At 35.9% G+C, this 17,648-nt stretch overlaps 1 protein-coding gene across 14 annotated transcripts in view; it reads left to right on the forward strand.

Moving 5' to 3' along the window:
• The window catches only part of ZNF280D (zinc finger protein 280D), a 54,050-nt gene that overhangs the window by 25,826 nt on the left and 10,576 nt on the right, over positions 1-17,648 (forward strand). For 11 of the 14 annotated variants that reach the window (XR_011327063.1, XM_069798156.1, XM_069798158.1 and 8 more), the window contains 9 exons: positions 1,853-2,010; positions 2,446-2,546; positions 2,641-2,787; positions 3,399-3,533; positions 5,102-5,346; positions 6,525-6,665; positions 8,329-8,391; positions 8,978-9,096; positions 9,288-9,324. Coding sequence is in view for 10 of the 14 variants with exons in the window: in XM_069798156.1 (XP_069654257.1) it covers positions 1,853-2,010; positions 2,446-2,546; positions 2,641-2,787; positions 3,399-3,533; positions 5,102-5,346; positions 6,525-6,665; positions 8,329-8,391; positions 8,978-9,096; positions 9,288-9,324 (1,146 nt within the window). In the remaining 4 variants the exon portion in view is untranslated. Of the gene's footprint in view, positions 1-1,852; positions 2,011-2,445; positions 2,547-2,640; positions 2,788-3,398; positions 3,534-5,101; positions 5,347-6,524; positions 6,666-8,328; positions 8,392-8,977; positions 9,097-9,287; positions 9,325-12,269; positions 12,368-17,648 lie in introns of all 14 variants that reach the window. The other 3 variants (XR_011327065.1, XR_011327064.1, XR_011327066.1) reach the window with 1 other exon arrangement.

Consider the following 17,648-nt stretch of genomic DNA (forward strand, 5'->3'; position numbering starts at 1 on the left):
CTATTCTTTCAAAGGGCACAGTCTGCAAGTTAAAATGAACAGGTTTATGCTAACATTAGACCCATATTATTGAATAAAAGTTTCTTGTAGTTAGAAGCATTAAATTTGCTATTAATCATTAAGTATGTGTAAATCCTAAGTAAAAGTGCCAGTATTTTGTTCCAAGCAGCTTGAAAACGTTGCATGTTGTTAGACTTCAAAAGAGTTTACTCTCGTGATTTTATAGTTCCTGTTAATTATGGCATTTCTTCCCTTGCAATTTAACTTTTTAAGAGCAATAAACAATGTTTGACATGGGCCAGGAGGTTTTTCTTCTGGTTTTGGATGCATAATACTTTTCAGATAAGCCTTTCTTGCAGTATCATGAAAAGTAGTCCACAGAAAGAGTACTTTATTAAGATACTGGGTTCATTTTAAAGAATATTTTTCTGACACTGTTTTCTACTCGGCATTATATTGTGAGCTATTGGTGCTATGGTGCCTATGTGTTGCACAGCAAGTCATTACAAATAAGCACTTAATTTTTTCTTTGAACTTCTCTAGAGTCTACTTTCAGCCACACTAATTTTTGCTGTAACTTTGTAGCTGTATTCCATAGTTCTATAACTTCAGAATTTTTATTTCAAGGTATATTTTACACCTTTAATCATTTATAGTGGACAAAATAAATACATAGTATCTTTCTACTTCTAGTGGAAGTTTTCTGGACCTTAATTCAGAAAAGCACAAAGTGATGTGCAGCAGGTAATCCCCTGCTTCCTTTAAAAGATCTGTGGTTGAATATACCATTGAAATAATGTTAAGGCAATATGCAGTACTAGTGTCAATTCCTTTCTTCTGCTTAGGTACTTGGATATCTTCAGTTAGCTCTTTTTTTTTTTTCTCTTTTTTTTCCTTTAAGCAACTGCATGATACTAGAAGCTTGAGCTCAAGAGACTATTCTCCTTGCTCGTTTGTTTTTTCCAATTCCAAGGTCACCACTTTGAGAACTACATTCCTTTTGTGAGTGTGACCTACATTTAATAGTTCCTCTGGCTGTTCTAAATGAAGCACATTCAAAATAGAACAGTTTTTGAAGTTTAACAGTAGTGCGTTGTGCACTGTTTGTGCTGCCCCACTAGCAACTGTGACCTGCCAATGCTGTCATGGGTGCCTAGACTTCTCAGCCAGAATACGTTCCTACTACAGATAAGTGGATATTAATGAGGAAAAGGTGGTAACTTGAAGCAGTAACATACCACCAAGCTTGTCTTACTCTTTTGGTTGTCAACTGCACAGTGGCATTCTTTGATAATTGCCCTTCATAATTCAACTTCAGTCATAAATGCTTTATACAAAGACAGCTCTTGGAACCCTGCCAGTTTTGGATGGAGGTGGTTTCAGATAAAGCTGTAATGTCCTAATTGCAGATATGTTCTTGCTATTCAATGGTTTTCAGCAGAGCTAAAGTTACCCTTGTTTCAGAATGTGGCTTTGAGACTCTGATGGTGGTGAAGTGTGAACAGCTGAAATGTTTTGTTGTTGCCTTCGCTAATTTCCCTTTATTTCAAGGCAGGAATTTTGTCTAAGCAAACATGAAAAATGCTTAGTCTTAGAACATGTTTCAGATATGTTGCATGTTCTTTATAATAGTCAGGATTTCTTTTTAAGCTTTGAAAGATGATTTCTGGCATAGCTTGCTTAACTTCGTTAGTTTTTTTTTTCTAATGATCTTGTTAGTTAGATTTTTTTGAAATTCAGAAGTCCTTACAAAGTAAAGTTTCTAAAGAATCCTGTACATCTTGCACGTGATATGTCATGTATAGTAAATGTTAAAATGTAGTTTTTTGCACCTATTTACTAACATTTAAAGGTTTATGAACCACATGAAGCATCATCTAGAGCTTGAGAAGCAGAGCAGTGAAAGTTGGGAAAGCCATACCACCTGCCAGCACTGTTACCGTCAGTTTCCCACCCCATTCCAGCTGCAGTGCCACATTGAAAGTACACACACGCCTTATGAGTCATCTAGTAAGTTGGATTGTATCACACTGAATCTTTTTGTGACCTAAAATCTTTAGATATTTCCTGACTTTTACTTTGCGGGTTTGTAACTTCAGAATAAAGCTGTTGTACTTTAAGAGTAATAATCTTGAGATTTAATATAGGAGCTGAGCACTCATTCAATTTATGTTAGAGCAGTGTGCATGGAAAAAAAATATTTTGAAAAGCGTTTTGTTTTGTTTTTTAATTGAAAGCTTGACTGCAGGAATTCATGTTGTTTAACAGCCTTGCACTCCTGGCTTCCTGAAATTGTACAGGGAATTTCTTCTGAAGAGTAAAATAATCGTTAGATCGCTTTACCTTTATAGATACATACAGTTCACATATACACATGTATTACAATTTATCTACTTGTGACCCCAAATGAATTTTTACTTTTTTCTTGTTTTTTGCTTTTTCTAGCGATTTGTAAAATCTGTGAATTATCCTTTGAAACAGAGCAAGTTCTTTTGCAACATATGAAGGACAATCATAAGCCAGGTGAAATGCCGTATGTTTGCCAGGTATCTCAGAGTAACTGTTTTGTATTTAGATTACACCACCCCCATCTTTACTGTCAATAAACTTTTAACAAGGAAGTCAAACTTTTTGTTTTAGGTATGCAACTACAGATCCTCAGCTTTTTCAGATGTAGAAACACATTTTAGAACAGTTCATGAAAATACAAAACATTTGCTATGCCCATTTTGTCTCAAAGTAATTAAAATCGGAGCACCGTATATGCATCATTACATGAGGCATCAGGTAAGCAGATATTTTCAATCCTTAATGCTAGAAAAATGCTAAATATATGTAATGAATCTCTCTGGGGAAAAAAGCGTAACTGATTTGTATGGTTGTTACTGGATAAGAATAGTTAATAAAATATGGTAGATGAATTATGACTGCTTATTTTGAAAAGTCTTTAAGGGAATTGTTAAGACTTTGTCATGTTTTTGTGTGACAGCAGCTCCCTGTTTAAAAAAATCTCTGAATATCCTTCAGGGAATATCTCTGCTATTTGGTTTCTTCATGAAGTTGTAGTGATGTGTTCTGCTTTTCTTGAGATTACTAGCAAACCTTTCACTCAAAGGTTTCACTTCTCAAAGTAGAGAAAAAGATTATGACGTACTGTGTCATCTTGTAACTGGTAATCTGATTCCTCCTTCTCTTAGTAATGATACTGCTTTGCATTTTCAAGTATTTGAATATTCTGTCTTTAATTCCTACACAATATCTTGGCTTTGTACACTGTTAGGAGTTTGTCCAGTTGATCTTTTAGAAACTGGATGACCATTGCTTGAGACAAGCTAGGGCTGGAGTTTTGTTTATCATGACATTCATGCTTACTATAGATTGTCTTCCATTTTTAAAAGAAAAAAGGAATATACCGTTGCACTAAGTGCAGACTGCAATTTTTGACGTGCAAAGAAAAAATGGATCACAAGACTCAGCATCACCGAACATTTAGGAAACCCAAACAGTTAGAAGGATTGCCTCCTGGAACAAAGGTAGGTGTTAATACAGGAAAATTAGAGGGGACAAAGGAAAAAAATGTAGTGGTAGAGAAAGGGGTGGAATAAAAAGAAGCGCTTTTCTCATTTCTTTTACAAAGCAGAGATTTTTTTTTTTAATTTTTTTTCTTCCACCTCTAAAACTAACACTCTAAAACATACTCCTGTTGCAAGAATTGCCAGGCAGGCGCAGTTTATGGTTTCTTCCTGGTGATCTGTGGCATTGTTCTGTCCCATTCTTCCATACATGTATATGCCAGTAGTCCAGTCAGTGCTGCTGCTTTCTTGAGCTGTTGGTTAATTTTTCTCCTCACGTTTATCCTTTCTTGTGCTAGGAGAAAGGGAGATAGTCTGGATGTTGGTCTCAGGGGTCTGCATCATTTCTTGTGAAAGATTTTTCAACCTGTGGAAAGTCATGGCATAAAATAATACAGAGTGCATAGACAATGTGTGCTTATAAACTGAGTTCACCAGGTCCTTTTTAGCTCCAGCATTTGAAGGGGAAAAAAACCCCACAATTTTCTGCTAAGTGTTTTATGAAGTAAACTTGAGTCCCTTCAGAACACTTAGGCTATCTTTAAATGATTCTTCCATTTTGAGAAGCAATCAGTTAGACTAAGAATTTCCTGTAGATTTCAGGACATTTTCCCTACAGTTTTTTAATGAAGTGTGAAGATACTTGTCCTTTCAGTTGAAAGGAAGAAGAAAGTTTACATTTTGATCAGCTCTTTACGGTTCATTTGCTGTAGAATCAGGAAGGAAAAATGACTGAAGTTCATGTTGATTGTGTTGCTTGGCAGAATGTAAGGCACTGATCCTCTATTCTGTGACAATACCTCAATTTTCTAAAGATTTCAGGGTCTTCATAATCTAATAAAAGCTTAGATTATGTTAGAATTTTGGTGTTAGTAGACCTTGACAGGATGTAGATGATGAGAATGAAATGCTTGGAACCAGGTGTAGAAGATGAGGTGCTTCTAAACTACGAGTATGGGCAAGAAGTATAATTAGGAGTCACGCTGGAAGTGAAAACTGGAGAACCAAATTTAAGGGCAAGACAAGGGAGTGTGATAGTGCCAGATGAGAGGTCAGAAACCAGAATTAGTCCTTGGGGGTCTCGGATGAGGAGCAAAAATATCTGAAGGAAGTAGATTGGCTAATCGTGAGGCAACAAGACACAAGGCTTTTGTTAAATCCAGGCATTGGTGGATTGTTTGATATTCTTAGTGTTAATTGGCCTGATCCTTCTGTTTCTTTTCCACAGCTACATTTTTTTGTTTTAAGCAAGCAGGATGTAGCCAGTTGCAGGTCTAAAGAGAGAGCGGTGTGTTTGGTCATGGCTAAATATTTCCACTAAAACAAGAGTTTTTTAAGCATCCAATAGACTATTGAAGTTAGATTTACTCTAATCAAAAGTACTTCATATTTTTCAAAGCAGTCTCTGAAGAGTGTTTCTTATGCTATGATTTTTGTCCTAAAGTGGCTTAAACTTTGAGACAAATAGAAATGGGAACTTAGAAAGCTAAAATCTAAATAGAATTTTTTTTATAATTTCATACTTGTAGGTGACTATTCGAGCATCTGTTGGATCTCTTCAGTCAGGATCATCAGCTACATCTTCTGTTAGTACAAGCAGTTCCACGTTTCAGTTATCACCTAAAGCTAAAAATACAACCACTAAAAATCATAACAAATCTAATACAAATAAGTCAAAAGCAAAATCAAAACCAACTACATCAAAGAAGCAAAATGCATGGACCAACAGCAAAAAAAAAAAAGAAGTTACAAATACGGCATTGCATAATTTAAGGTAAAATATTAGCATTAAAAGTATCTTTAAGTATACTTTGAATATAAATAACTGATCATTTAATTACCTTTCGATAACTTCTAATACTGCAATACAGAAGATTTGACACTTCCATTTTGCAGAAAAAGCAGGTGCATAAACTTTTCACATACTGGTACTGTGATTATAATTCTGAATCTTCACTTAAGGATTTTGTTGGGGGTAGACTACTTTATGATGGGAGAACAGATGTTCTGGAAATTTTTCTGTTCTAAACTTAGAGTTTTTCTGTGCACAGAGCCACAGACTCTTGAAATACAGGCTCATTAGGCAAATTTATGTTTAAAAGTGACCTGTGGAGGGGAATACATCTGCCTGGGTGTTCTTTGCAAGTTTTCTTATGGAGAGAAAAGTATTTTTCTCCTTCAATTTTTTTTAAGGGTTTTATCTGAACCCATTATTTAAATGTCCTAGGACCTTAATTTGGGGAGCTACCAAAGAAAAAAAAAATCAAGAAAGTAAAAGCAAGCTGTTGGGAGAATGCTGTCCTTATATTTATGATTTACTGGGGTTTGCTATCCTTATATTGATAATTTAATGGATGTTTTATAGACTAGAATATAATTCCGTTGGCTAAGATGAGTTAGCAGTTTTCTTTGTCAAAGATTGTAGATGTCTCCCTTCTGATAAGGTGCTAACACTCACAGTGTGTAGCTCTGAGACATCCAAAACCAGCCAGCAAAATTGGGGAAGACCAGGGTTACATTCTTGCTTTGTAGGTATTTCAAAGCTTGTGGATAATATCAGGGAGGGCAGGAAAACCAAAGGCTTTTTCTCTGCATTGTGGTGCATGAAGCATTTCTTTAAAATCCTTCTCAAGTACGTAGAGACAACAGCAGCAACTGAAGTTGAGGTTCTCATCTACTGCAGTATCTTGTTTCCAGGAGTGGCCAATAACAGATGCTTACATTAACTTTCAGTCTTTTATTGACATCATAATGACAGAGTAATTGAAGAAAAAAAGTGAAGTTTTCTTCATATGTACTAACATGACCTGTAATAAGTATTTAACTGATACATTTTTAAGTTCCTCATTTTTTCCCTAATGCAGGCAAGCTTGTTACTGACTTAAAGCAAAAAGTTTGAAATAGTTATCTCACCTTAAAGTGTTGATATTAACTTTTACATATTACTGTTAGGTATCGTCTGGGAGCTCACAAATGCATTGAGTGTTACTCGGAAATAAAAGATTTTGCAAGCCATTTTCCTGCTTATGTCCACTGTAGCTTATGCAGATACAACACTAGCTGTAGCAAAGCCTATGTGAATCACATGATGAGGTAAGAACTCCTTGAAATTTTCACTGGGTTATCAAATACTTCCTAAATTCATGTGAGGTGTGTTAAGTGTTTCTTTTAGCTGAATTTTGAACTGGGTCATAGGACTGGCATGGAAATGTGTAAGGTTGGATTTCTACTTTGTAATGAGGACCTAAACCCCATGTTCTTGTTTTGCCTTAAAAATCCAGTGGTTCAGGCAGTGTTCTATCTTGTGCTTCAGAGTTTCTATGGCATCTTCCATAATTGTTTCAGCCACACTTAACAAATAATGACTAATTGTTGCATGTTCTCTGGGTTTCAGAATGAATACCTCATCTGATTTTACAAGTGCTAAATGCATACAGCCACAGCTATTGCTAATGAAATCTGTGGTCAGAATACCACGTAAAGGATGTCTCAAATAGCATACTAAAGTGGATGCTTTTTCTTATACTACTTCTGGTCATCTGTAAAAATAATGTCTCATTTTGCAGGACATTTGTCACTGATTGTGAGGCAGTGTAGGGTATTAGTGATGACAGCTGTAAAAAAGCCTGTTAAGAAAACAAATGTGTTAGTTTTCAGAGCAGTAGAATTATACTGTGCAATAATTAGACACAGATCACGTAGCAGTGACAGTAAAACAAAATTTTGAAAACTTACTTGTTAATCCTGCACCCTGAACAATACAGAAATGCAGTTGTCTTTTAAAATACATGTATATATAAAATGCCTTGGCATTTTTGAATGCTAGAATTCTTGAATTTATGACCTACATCTTTACAAGTTTTTGTTTATATTTTATATATGGACCTGTTCATACTAATTTCAATGCTTATGTAAGTCCTAGGCTGAAATAGTTTACATGGTTCTATGCCTATAACCTATTGGTTGCATGGTCTAAAAAAATAATAGAAATTAATGTGCTTAATTCTGATTGTACAAGAGAAAGTTTACTTCCAAAGGGGAGAGTTGTTGCCCTTGTTCTGGGTGTTGTCAAATTCAACCATGCAGTAAAATAGCCAGTCTTTTGTCCTTTGTGTCCTTGATGTGCTAACGCTTCCCCTGCTTTGACCCCTTGCAGCACCTATCATCATCCAAAAAACACCTTTTTTGGGTTTGTGTAAGGAGCAAGGGCTGGTGAGGAGGAAGGTTGTTGGAGGGTGTTTCTCTGGTAGCAGCCCCTGTACTGAGCTGCTCACTTGTTGTTTCATATGAGAATACAGTGTTGGCACATACTTAACCTGCATATGAGATAACTTACAGGTGGTCTGAGAATTTGATTTACCTCATTTAAAGCCATCCCTTTAGGAAGGGTGAGTTCAGCAAAGCTTCACTTCCTTTGTGGAGCGCTGTATAGCTACAGCCATGGTGCTTCAAGAGTTAAACTGCTGATGAAAGCAATGTAACTATGTTCTTGCAGGACTGTGCTGACCAAGTTAAGCCTTGCCCCTCCCAAACTCGTTATTTACAAGAGAGCCAGTGTTTTAAACTAGAGCTGAGATTCACAAGCCTGTAGATTTTCATCAATTTAATGTTTTAGAATAACACAGGTCAGTAATGGAGTCTTCTATTTTCATGACTTGTCGTAAGCAAATTGCAGTACCGCATACAGCGTAGGGGATATGTGGAATAATGTACTAAAAAAACCCCAGTGTAAGTGGTAATTTTTTCTTATATTTAGTTTTCACAGTGCTCGTCCAAGTAAAAGATTTTGGATCTATAAGAAGCATTCAGAAGAGCTACGGTAATTTGGCTTTTTTCAATTACATCATTATGTTTCTACTTTCTGATAGTGAACTGATTAGTTAAATGAGATTAGAGCCTCCTGAATTTCTAAGCTTCCACAATCTAGAAAGAGCAGGGAAATAAAAACATTAGCTCTTCCACTAGCAGTGTTCTGTTCAGTGACATGTATTTGTTATTTGCCCACATTTATTCAATTCTTTCTTAACTCTGAGCAGTTTTTAAAAATATTTCTATTTCTTTATTTTGCAATTATACATCATGTGCAAAATGGGGAGGGGATGAGGGGAAACAAAAAAAAGAAACAAACAAAACCCACCAAAACTGAGAAACTCATGCTTTACAGATTAAGTTTCTGTCTGAAGTGGTGTTCTTTGTACTACATCCAGCATGGATATGCCCTGGTCAGATAGGGATTGCCAGTTGCAGTATAAAAAGTAAGAACATGGTTTTGTGGGTCATCTCATCTAAAGTTGCAGGAAATTTTATTTAATTTTTTTTATAGTCTGACCAGTTGCTGTAAGTTAAGAAAACTTTTTTCACAGTCATGTTGTATTTATACTTCCTTTTTACTTTCTTTTCTCTAGAGGTGTGACTGTAGTGTGTCTTAACTGTGATTTCCTGACTGATGTTTCTGGCTTAGATAGCATGGCCACGCATCTGAGTGAAAGCCACACTCATACTTGTCAAGTTATTATAGAGAAAGGTGAGTACATATAGTGTCTTTTTTATATAGTAAAAATATATGAATACTTACATGTGGATGTCTCTGTGTTATTGCACTCCTTTTTTCAGTTGCATTATCATGATTTCTCTGTACTTCAATTTGAAAGTGAGTGCTTCTGTATTTCCACATTTTAAAATATTTTTAATTAAATCCTTTATTTTTATTTTCAGTTTCTGTAGATATCCCAACTGCTGAACAAGTATCTGAGTAAGTTTTTGTTTTACTGCTCAATGTTTATTTCTATTAATGTAGTGACAGATGGGCAAAATTTGCACTTTGAACTTGGCTTTCTTTTGGATTTCAAAGGATTAGAAATGTATAGATGAACATAGACCCTTACTTTACTAGTGCTTTTTGCTCTTACCACATCCACAATTACAAAAATGAGGAGATAAAATGATTACCTACTGCAGCCAAAATCAAAACCAAGTTTTTAAGTTTGGCCAAAGAGATATTAATTCTTGCAGTATTAGAACTTCTCAATCTTGACTTCTAAGTCTAGACATAGTGAGACTGTTATTTCAACTTGCTTTTAATACTAGCTTTATTAAATGAGCGGTTTGTGTTCTTTACGTAATATTAATATGAATACCAAAAAAAAAGTGACCTTAATTGAAGTAGGACAAATTAAGTCTTAGTCTTTTATAAATACTCAGAAATTATTTTCAAAATTATGTTATTTATATGACAGAGGTCTACTGGTTTGTATTAACTTCTTAATTCTGACTTCTGAAGAAAAAATATGAGGATTTTGGCTTTCAGTTTTTTTAAGGATTTGAAAAAGAACCTGCAGTATTGTGGAGATGTGTTGCAGGGTTTGCTTGGGGTTTTTTTAACCTTAGAAGAATCAGATGTGCCAAGCCATCCTTGATTATCCTCAAACAGTACCTGAGGCTTTACAGTGTAGATTGTGAGCCTACTTATGCCTTAATTGAAGGTTCAGAGGTGTGTCAGTTGAATCAAACATTTGCATTCCCTCTAAACCATTTCAGAACACAGGAACAAAAATGTCAATTAGACTGTAAAGAAAGATTTTTTAGAAGATGGAAGAAAATAGTTTAACCCTGATTCAACAGCAAGGTGTCATTGAGTCCATCTAGCCCATCGCAGGATTCTAAAAGGCATTAGACATTCTTATGCGTGATGAGAACTTTTCCAGCAGAGCAAGAAGTTCTTAGGCCTCTAAGCATAAATCAGCCTTCACTGAGTGTTGGAAATATCCCCAATAGGTTATTTCATAACTATTAAGTATTTTCTTTCTTAGTTTCCATAAAGTGGCCAGTAAGAGGGTGTACTGGAATAATCTGTCATCTGACCCAAACATAGAAATGCTTTTCTTTGGCTATGAGTAATAGTAGAGCAAAATACATGCTATAAACTTCAAACCTCTATTAGTAACTGTTTAGCCTGTGATACAGTTGAATAAAACTGGTGGCCTGATGGGATGACTAATAGACATTATTAAAAAGAATTGAAGATATTCTGGCAGGAATGAAGAGAAGGAAGTTAATTTGGGAAAGCATCCCAAAAAGCCATTTAAAAAAATGAAATTTCTATTGAAATTGGACAAAACACTGGAAAGAGTCATCTAGGAGGGTGATCTATATTCCCTTCATTAATCCAGGGTGGTTTGTGTCCTTTAACAGTTAAGATTTCAGTGAAACTCAAACAATGGAAAAATAAAGTGTTGAGCTGTGATACCTGTGAAAACTTTAGCTTTTCTACTTGGAGCTGGAATTAGGTGTTGGAAATTAATACTTGCTGAGCTATATGTAAGGAAAGGTTATGAATGTATTGAATGGTGGGGAATGAGATACAGTTGTGGCAGGCCATTGTCAGTACTGCACAAGGATCTTGTTGTCTTAAATGTATTACAGAAATGTCATATGAAAATATTTAAGAATGTTGGATATACAAAGTATGTATTACTTAGAAACAAATGGGTGAGCCCTGAAGAGATTTGAAGTGGAGTCAAGAATATGTGCAGGTTTGTTTCTGCAAACTGTCAGATTAGGACAGATGCAGATAGCCATTATTTCTGAGAGCTCTGATGTTGGCCAAAGATTAGTTACTGGTACTACATGAGGTGATATCATCTGTGATGGTGCTTTTTGAAACTGTCATGCTCATAGTCTTCATTAATTTCAGTAAATCTCGTCCTGTTCCATATGCTAATTCTCTGACAAGTAATAGGGCAGGAGGAAATGGCCTCAAGTTGCACCAGGGACGGTTTAGATTGCATATTAGGAAAAATTTCTTCACCAAAGGGGTTGTCAAGCATTGGAACAGGCTGACCAGGGAAGTGGTTGAGTCGCCATCCCTGGAGGTGTTTAAAAGATGTGTAGCTGTGGTGCTTAGGGACATGGTTCAGTAGTGGACTTGGCAGCACTAGGTTAACGGTTGGACTCGATGATCTTAAAGGTCTTTTCCAACCTAAACAATTCTATGATTCTATATCTTTGCTAAACCTAAGAGCATGAGTATACCTGTGTAGCAGATTTTTTTAATTCATTATTTGCAGTACAGAGTGCACACAAAAATGTTCATCTTTTTGTGGGATGGTTCATCATGGTACTCTGTGGTTTGCTTTGGAAGAAGAGGAGCTGGCAGACAGTATTCATAACTTTTGCTATGTAGTTTCTCAATGATCTATGAATGTTTCTTTCCATTCTTTGACCTATAATTCAATGAGGTATGACTTGTTTATGGGGCTCTTCAGAATCACTTCATCGTCAGAAACAATGACTCACAGTTACAATCTTGAATGCTTTTGGATCTTCTCTTGCATCTCTCAGATGGTATCTTTTGGTATCTTTTATTATATATCAAACTGTCTGTATGTGTTGTAAAACTCATCTTTATTGCTAATGACCAGACATGTTCGATGAGCTCTGTGTAGTGTTGATGAGACTGTCTTTGGACCAGAATCCTGCCATTAGTAATACAGATAACCTAGCTGGAGATGTTCCAGCAGGAATTGCTTTTTAAATTGTTACTCTACATAAAGTTGCCTTGTTTGTTTAGTGATCCACCTTGTGCTGAGGGAATAAGGCTTGATAACTATGCTGGTACTCTTCTAATGCTCAACTCTCTGCTTTGCGCAACAATTAACATATTTTTAAATGAACTGACAGCAGACATTTTTGTTGCAGGGGAGTTGAAAGTGAGCAGGTATCCTATACTGCCTTGGCTCACTGACACATCATTGTGGACCAGAAAATTGAACCCAGTCCAGCTTGGGATTATTTTGGTATGTAAGCGAACAAGGATCTGACCAGACCTTTTCCTTTTTCTTCATGGATTGAAGCTGTGGTATTCTCTTCTTGCATCTTTTAGGCAGCAGGTCTGGTCTTTTCTCCCAATATTGTAGTCTGGCAAAGGCCCTTCTGTGATAATGTTCTCTGCTTTGCAGCATTGACTTGCAGCTTTTTGGGGGCTATACTCCTTTGAAGAGAGGCTTACCAGGAGTTTCACTTATGTGATGCAGTGTTTCTTTGCTGCTCATTTGCAGTGTTTCTTTGCTGCTCAAGTCTATCAATATCATCCCAAGCTAGAGTAGTATGTAAATGATGACATATATGTGTTGACATCAAAGCCCATTTTGTTCTGAACTTGATCCTAGCTTCTGAAACTAAAGGGCTTTGTCATTCTCTTTGGGTGTTCACTAAAACGTGCAAGTCGTGATCTATTTAATATTCAAGTAAGTTGCATTTTTGTCTGCCAATGACTTTACAGTATATAGTGGGAAAATACGCTTTGAATTACTTCTGTCGCATATAACTGCATAAACTGAGTCTTGACCAAAGGAATTTTTTAGCTGCTTTGCTCTGGTAGCTAAGCTTCTTTTTGCTCCTAAATACTGTAGGAGGAAACCATGTGATGGAAGCAGATACATTTATTGAGCCTTGATTCTGAGGGTGGAGCAGCTACAGTTCATTCACACCTTGTTCTTTTGGTATCATCTCTCATCTTCAAGGATGCTCTACTCAAGCTGCTGAGACATCTGCTGCTTTTGATTTCACTGCTTCTGACTTCATCTTTAGTTCTAGATTATCTATGGCAAGTTTATCCATCAACAGGTTGTCTGGATATATGATGAGCTTTCCCTTTGTCATGATGAACATCTAGTGTTCCTCCAAACTCAACCTCCTGCTTACAGTGGATACGTGTCTTGGTTGGATCTCTTATTTACTAGCTTCCAAGCAACCTAATAGATAGAGCTAATCTTATTCTGAGATCAGTCACTGTTATAACCTCCTAGTTATAAGAGATTATTTTCGATGAATGCAAGCTATTCTTGATTTGCAGCACTTCCTTTTTCTGCATAATCAAATTCTCTGAGATTAATCCATTTTTACTGGTATTTTTCTCCTCTTCACTTTTAGTATTCAAACAGTAACAGTTTTGGTGATAGTGAGCTGCTGCAGCCACTGTGGTATTGCTAATAATGGCAAGGATTCTGTCATCCATTGTCTCTTATGCATATTTTGTGATTGAGCATCTGCACGCTTACTCAGTACTCTAAAGCCTCGTTGTTCTTTTTGCTACTTTTTTTTCTTCTGACAGAAGCTGTGTTCCATCTTGAATGCTGCTGTTCAACTTCAAGCATTGGTTACCTACTACAGGTTTTTCTTGCAGGACTTATTTCTGTTTTGACACAGCAGCATTCAAAAAAGCATAGTGGGTTTGTGTTTTCATTGTGAACGTGCTGTTGCATTTCAGAGGAAGTTGAATCTGTGATATTTCACTTTCGTTCAGGTTTCTGGCAACAACAAAACTGGAATATGATTGCAGATTTTCATGGCTTTTAGAAATGTTCTCTAAGAATTTCCCAGAAATCACACTAGATTGATACTTCAATTTGAAATTATGTGAATTATACCTCTTTTGAATGTTCATTTGGAATATTATCATTTGGTTCTTTTACAGCTTTGCTACAGAAATTTTTTTAAGTTTCAGACTTGCAGTTAAAAAGCTTGTAAGCTGCATACAGATTTGCCAGCTTTGTGTAAATAGTTCATGTAGAAACAATTGGCATTGTGGCATCCTGTTTCCATTTGTGTGAGGATCTGAGAAAAGTTACTCATGTGGAAAACTTATAACATAAAACCAGTACTAAACCATGCAAGTAAACCTGCCTGACTCGATATTAAATATCCCTGATGGTCCCAACAACTACAGAGTTACATGAATAATGCAAAATATTGGATCACATCTGCAAGGACAGAGCATGAATATGCATGGTGTAACCAATCTAGCTTATGGTCAAAGAATTAAGATTTCATTTGTATGTACCTTAACCTGTCTCTTTTTTGTTATTTTTAGGATGTTGAGTGTCACTGCATTATGGGTTCTTAAAAGACGTGTAGTTGCAGAGCAACCTTGCTTGATTAGCAAATTCTGTATTACCTTTGTTTTGAAAGTCTTTCTGACAAGAAAGCAAATGTTTGTTTCTGTTATTGCGTTAAATGTTTGTAACTGTGCAGCTTTGTGCATAACACTTCACTACTCATGATAATGATGCTAAGTTCTTATGTAGCTGTTTTCATTGCTAACCCCATTTTACAGGTGAGAAACTGGAGACAGTGTCAAGTAACATGAATGTCACCATCTTTCCTTTCCCATTCAGTTGTTAACAGTGTAAAACACCATAGCATAGAAGCAGCTTTTTCTTCTCTAACTATGCATTCACATGTACCTTCCCAGTAAATGCTCATACAATCAGATATTTGGGGGAGGATTATGCTCTATGAATCATTGGCTCTATGTAGAGTATATCTTTCAAAATGGGGAATTTCTGCTAAAAGCTGAAGTTCTTTTAAAAAAAAAAAGCTTTCTATGCTTTTCGTTGTAAAATAGATTTATATTTATAATGCTGGGTATGGTTCAGGTGAGTGGCTGGAATGTACCTTGAGCCACTTAAATAACAAAGTTGTTTTCTAGAAAATCTTAAAGCTACACTCATCCTAGAAAAAGTTACTTTTGGTTAGGTGTGGACAAAAAAGGGATGTTTGGCAAAAGATTCCAGCTGAGTTTCAGTACTTACCCAAAGAAGCTGTGGCAGTAACTCTTTGGTTGAAAGAAAACATGACAGATCGCTGGGAAGACGGTTGGTCATGATTTGAGCTCTGTGTGTTTGTGCAAATATACATTATTTTAATATGCGAGAGCAGGGAAAGCAATGAGACTGCATGAATTTCAGAAATAAGAATACTTCCATCTGTGCTTGGACTGTTGTCGTGGTTTAACCCCAGCCAGCAACTAAGCACCACGCAGCCACTCACTCACTCCCCCCCCATCCAGTGGGATGGGGGAGAAAATCAGGAGAAGAAGTAAAACTCCTGGGTTGAGATAAGAACGGTTTAATAGAACAGAAAAGAAGAAACTAATAATGATAACACTAATAAAATGACAACAGTAGTAATAAAAGGATCAGAATGTACAAATGATGCGCAGGGCAATTGCTTACCACCCGCCGACCGACACCCAGCCAGTCCCCGAGGGGCGATTTCCCCTCCCCCCCCCTTCCCAGTTCCTAAACTAGATGGGATGTCCCATGGTATGGAATACACTGTTGGCCAGTTTGGGTCAGGTACCCTGGCTGGGCATGAGAAGCTGAAAAATCCTTGACTATAGTCTAAACACTACTGAGCAACAACTGAAAACATCAGTGTTATCAACATTCTTCACATACTGAACTCAAAACATAGCACTGTACCAGCTACTAGGAAGACAGTTAACTCTATCCCAGCTGAAACCAGGACAACTGTGCATTTTAAAGTCTATGTGTTTCACTGACTCCAGATCTCTTCCATTAGTCCTAGGTGACTCCTCATGTATCAAATAAAGTTTCACATCAACCTGAATTTAGACTTTAAGGTGTCTAAATTAATGTTCTTACCTGGCTTTTATTCTGAGTCTCTTTGGTTTCATGGCCAATCCATTCTATTGAGTATCTCAATCAAGCTGAAATTTTGTGCTCAGCTGCTACATTTTGGGGGCCTTTTTTTTTAAGGAATTGACAATTAAGGGGCATTTTTTCATTGTTCTTGACTAGAAGTTTATTTTTATGTAGAATAAAGAATCTTTGGAGATTTCTAGAGAGATTTCAAAATTGCTTGAAATTGTGGACCAGCAGGCTGTACTTACCGGAGATTGTTACGAACTTTGTTTTATTTTCATAATGTTCTTTCCAGAAGCACTGTAGCTCCACAGATGTAAGAAAGTTCATTGCCTCTGTTGCTGTTTGAGAACTATTGGATTTAAGATTTCTTATATTCTAAAAGTGTTGGGAACATCACAAGGCAATAGTTTTCTATGATTTAGTATCCATTTATGAAAATTCTGCTAATTACAAACTAGAAGGAACTACTTTCTAAAAACTATTCCTAAACAGAATTAAGTTGAGAATATATGTCAGGAATCCAAAATAAACCATATTAACATTTTGTGATAACCACATCTTTGTTATAAACCCTGTTCACTTCTGAAACAGCATAAAGTAGTCAGTCTGAATCCTTTTTTTATAAGCTATAAAACATGACCACAGAAATCTATCAGAATTTGATCATGTAAAATAATGCTTATAGTGTGTTTAAAACAATCTACAGATATTGGATCCAATTCATACCCATTTATTTTGGTGGCAAAACTTACATTTATTCAGGCAAGAACAACAGTATGTTTTGTCCTTGGATATACAATATCTGATTTATTTGTGTCTAAATTGTTCTGCTCTTTCAAGAGTGACTGTTTTTAGATAAATTACTATTTCCAACATATTTGCTTAAGTTCCTGCATAAAAATCATGGAAGTAGTGAAGCTAAGCTAAATATTAGGTGCTGCATCATCTTTTACTGGTATTGCTACTCATGATTAAATACTTAAGAGTATTTCAAGTCCCTGACCCAAAAAATGTGCTGTCATTTGATTTACCCTGATCATTTTTCTTACTGTTAATTAGAATGAGCATTGTTACATTCTATCATAGCAACGTTATTTTAAAACAATCCTTTTCTTTGTAGTTATTTTGCCATCTTTTATTGCAAATTAAGATGTAATGATTAAAATAGTTGTAAATGGGTATTTATGCTACAGTCCAAGCTGTTGGTTAGCTGCTAGTGTAATATTAGTGTTACAAGGTGTTTATGGTGTGCTGAAAGTATGTTAAATGTGCTAAATTCGTTAAAAGGTCTGGTTTTAGCACTGTTTTCTTGGATTAAATTAGGAAAATACATGTGGTAGATACCAATCTAATACTAGTATACATTTTTCATAAAATTTAATTTGGTAAAGCTGTTTCTTCTGTGAAGTGTTTTATACCTTGTAGACAACCATTAAGATTCGCTGAGGTCGTGAATCATTTAATTTATGATTAATAACATTATTTAAATATAACAGAGACAGCACCATACTTCAGCAGATTAAATTTGCCTTTAATGCACCATCAACAAAGAAGATACAGGCATAAGCAGTTTTGAGGGTTTTGTTCAGTTTTTCTTTTTTTTTTATAGGAAACCTTAGAAAGGTTA

Source organism: Haliaeetus albicilla, chromosome 12, assembly GCF_947461875.1.
Source record: "Haliaeetus albicilla chromosome 12, bHalAlb1.1, whole genome shotgun sequence".
Classification (NCBI taxonomy): domain Eukaryota; kingdom Metazoa; phylum Chordata; class Aves; order Accipitriformes; family Accipitridae; genus Haliaeetus; species Haliaeetus albicilla.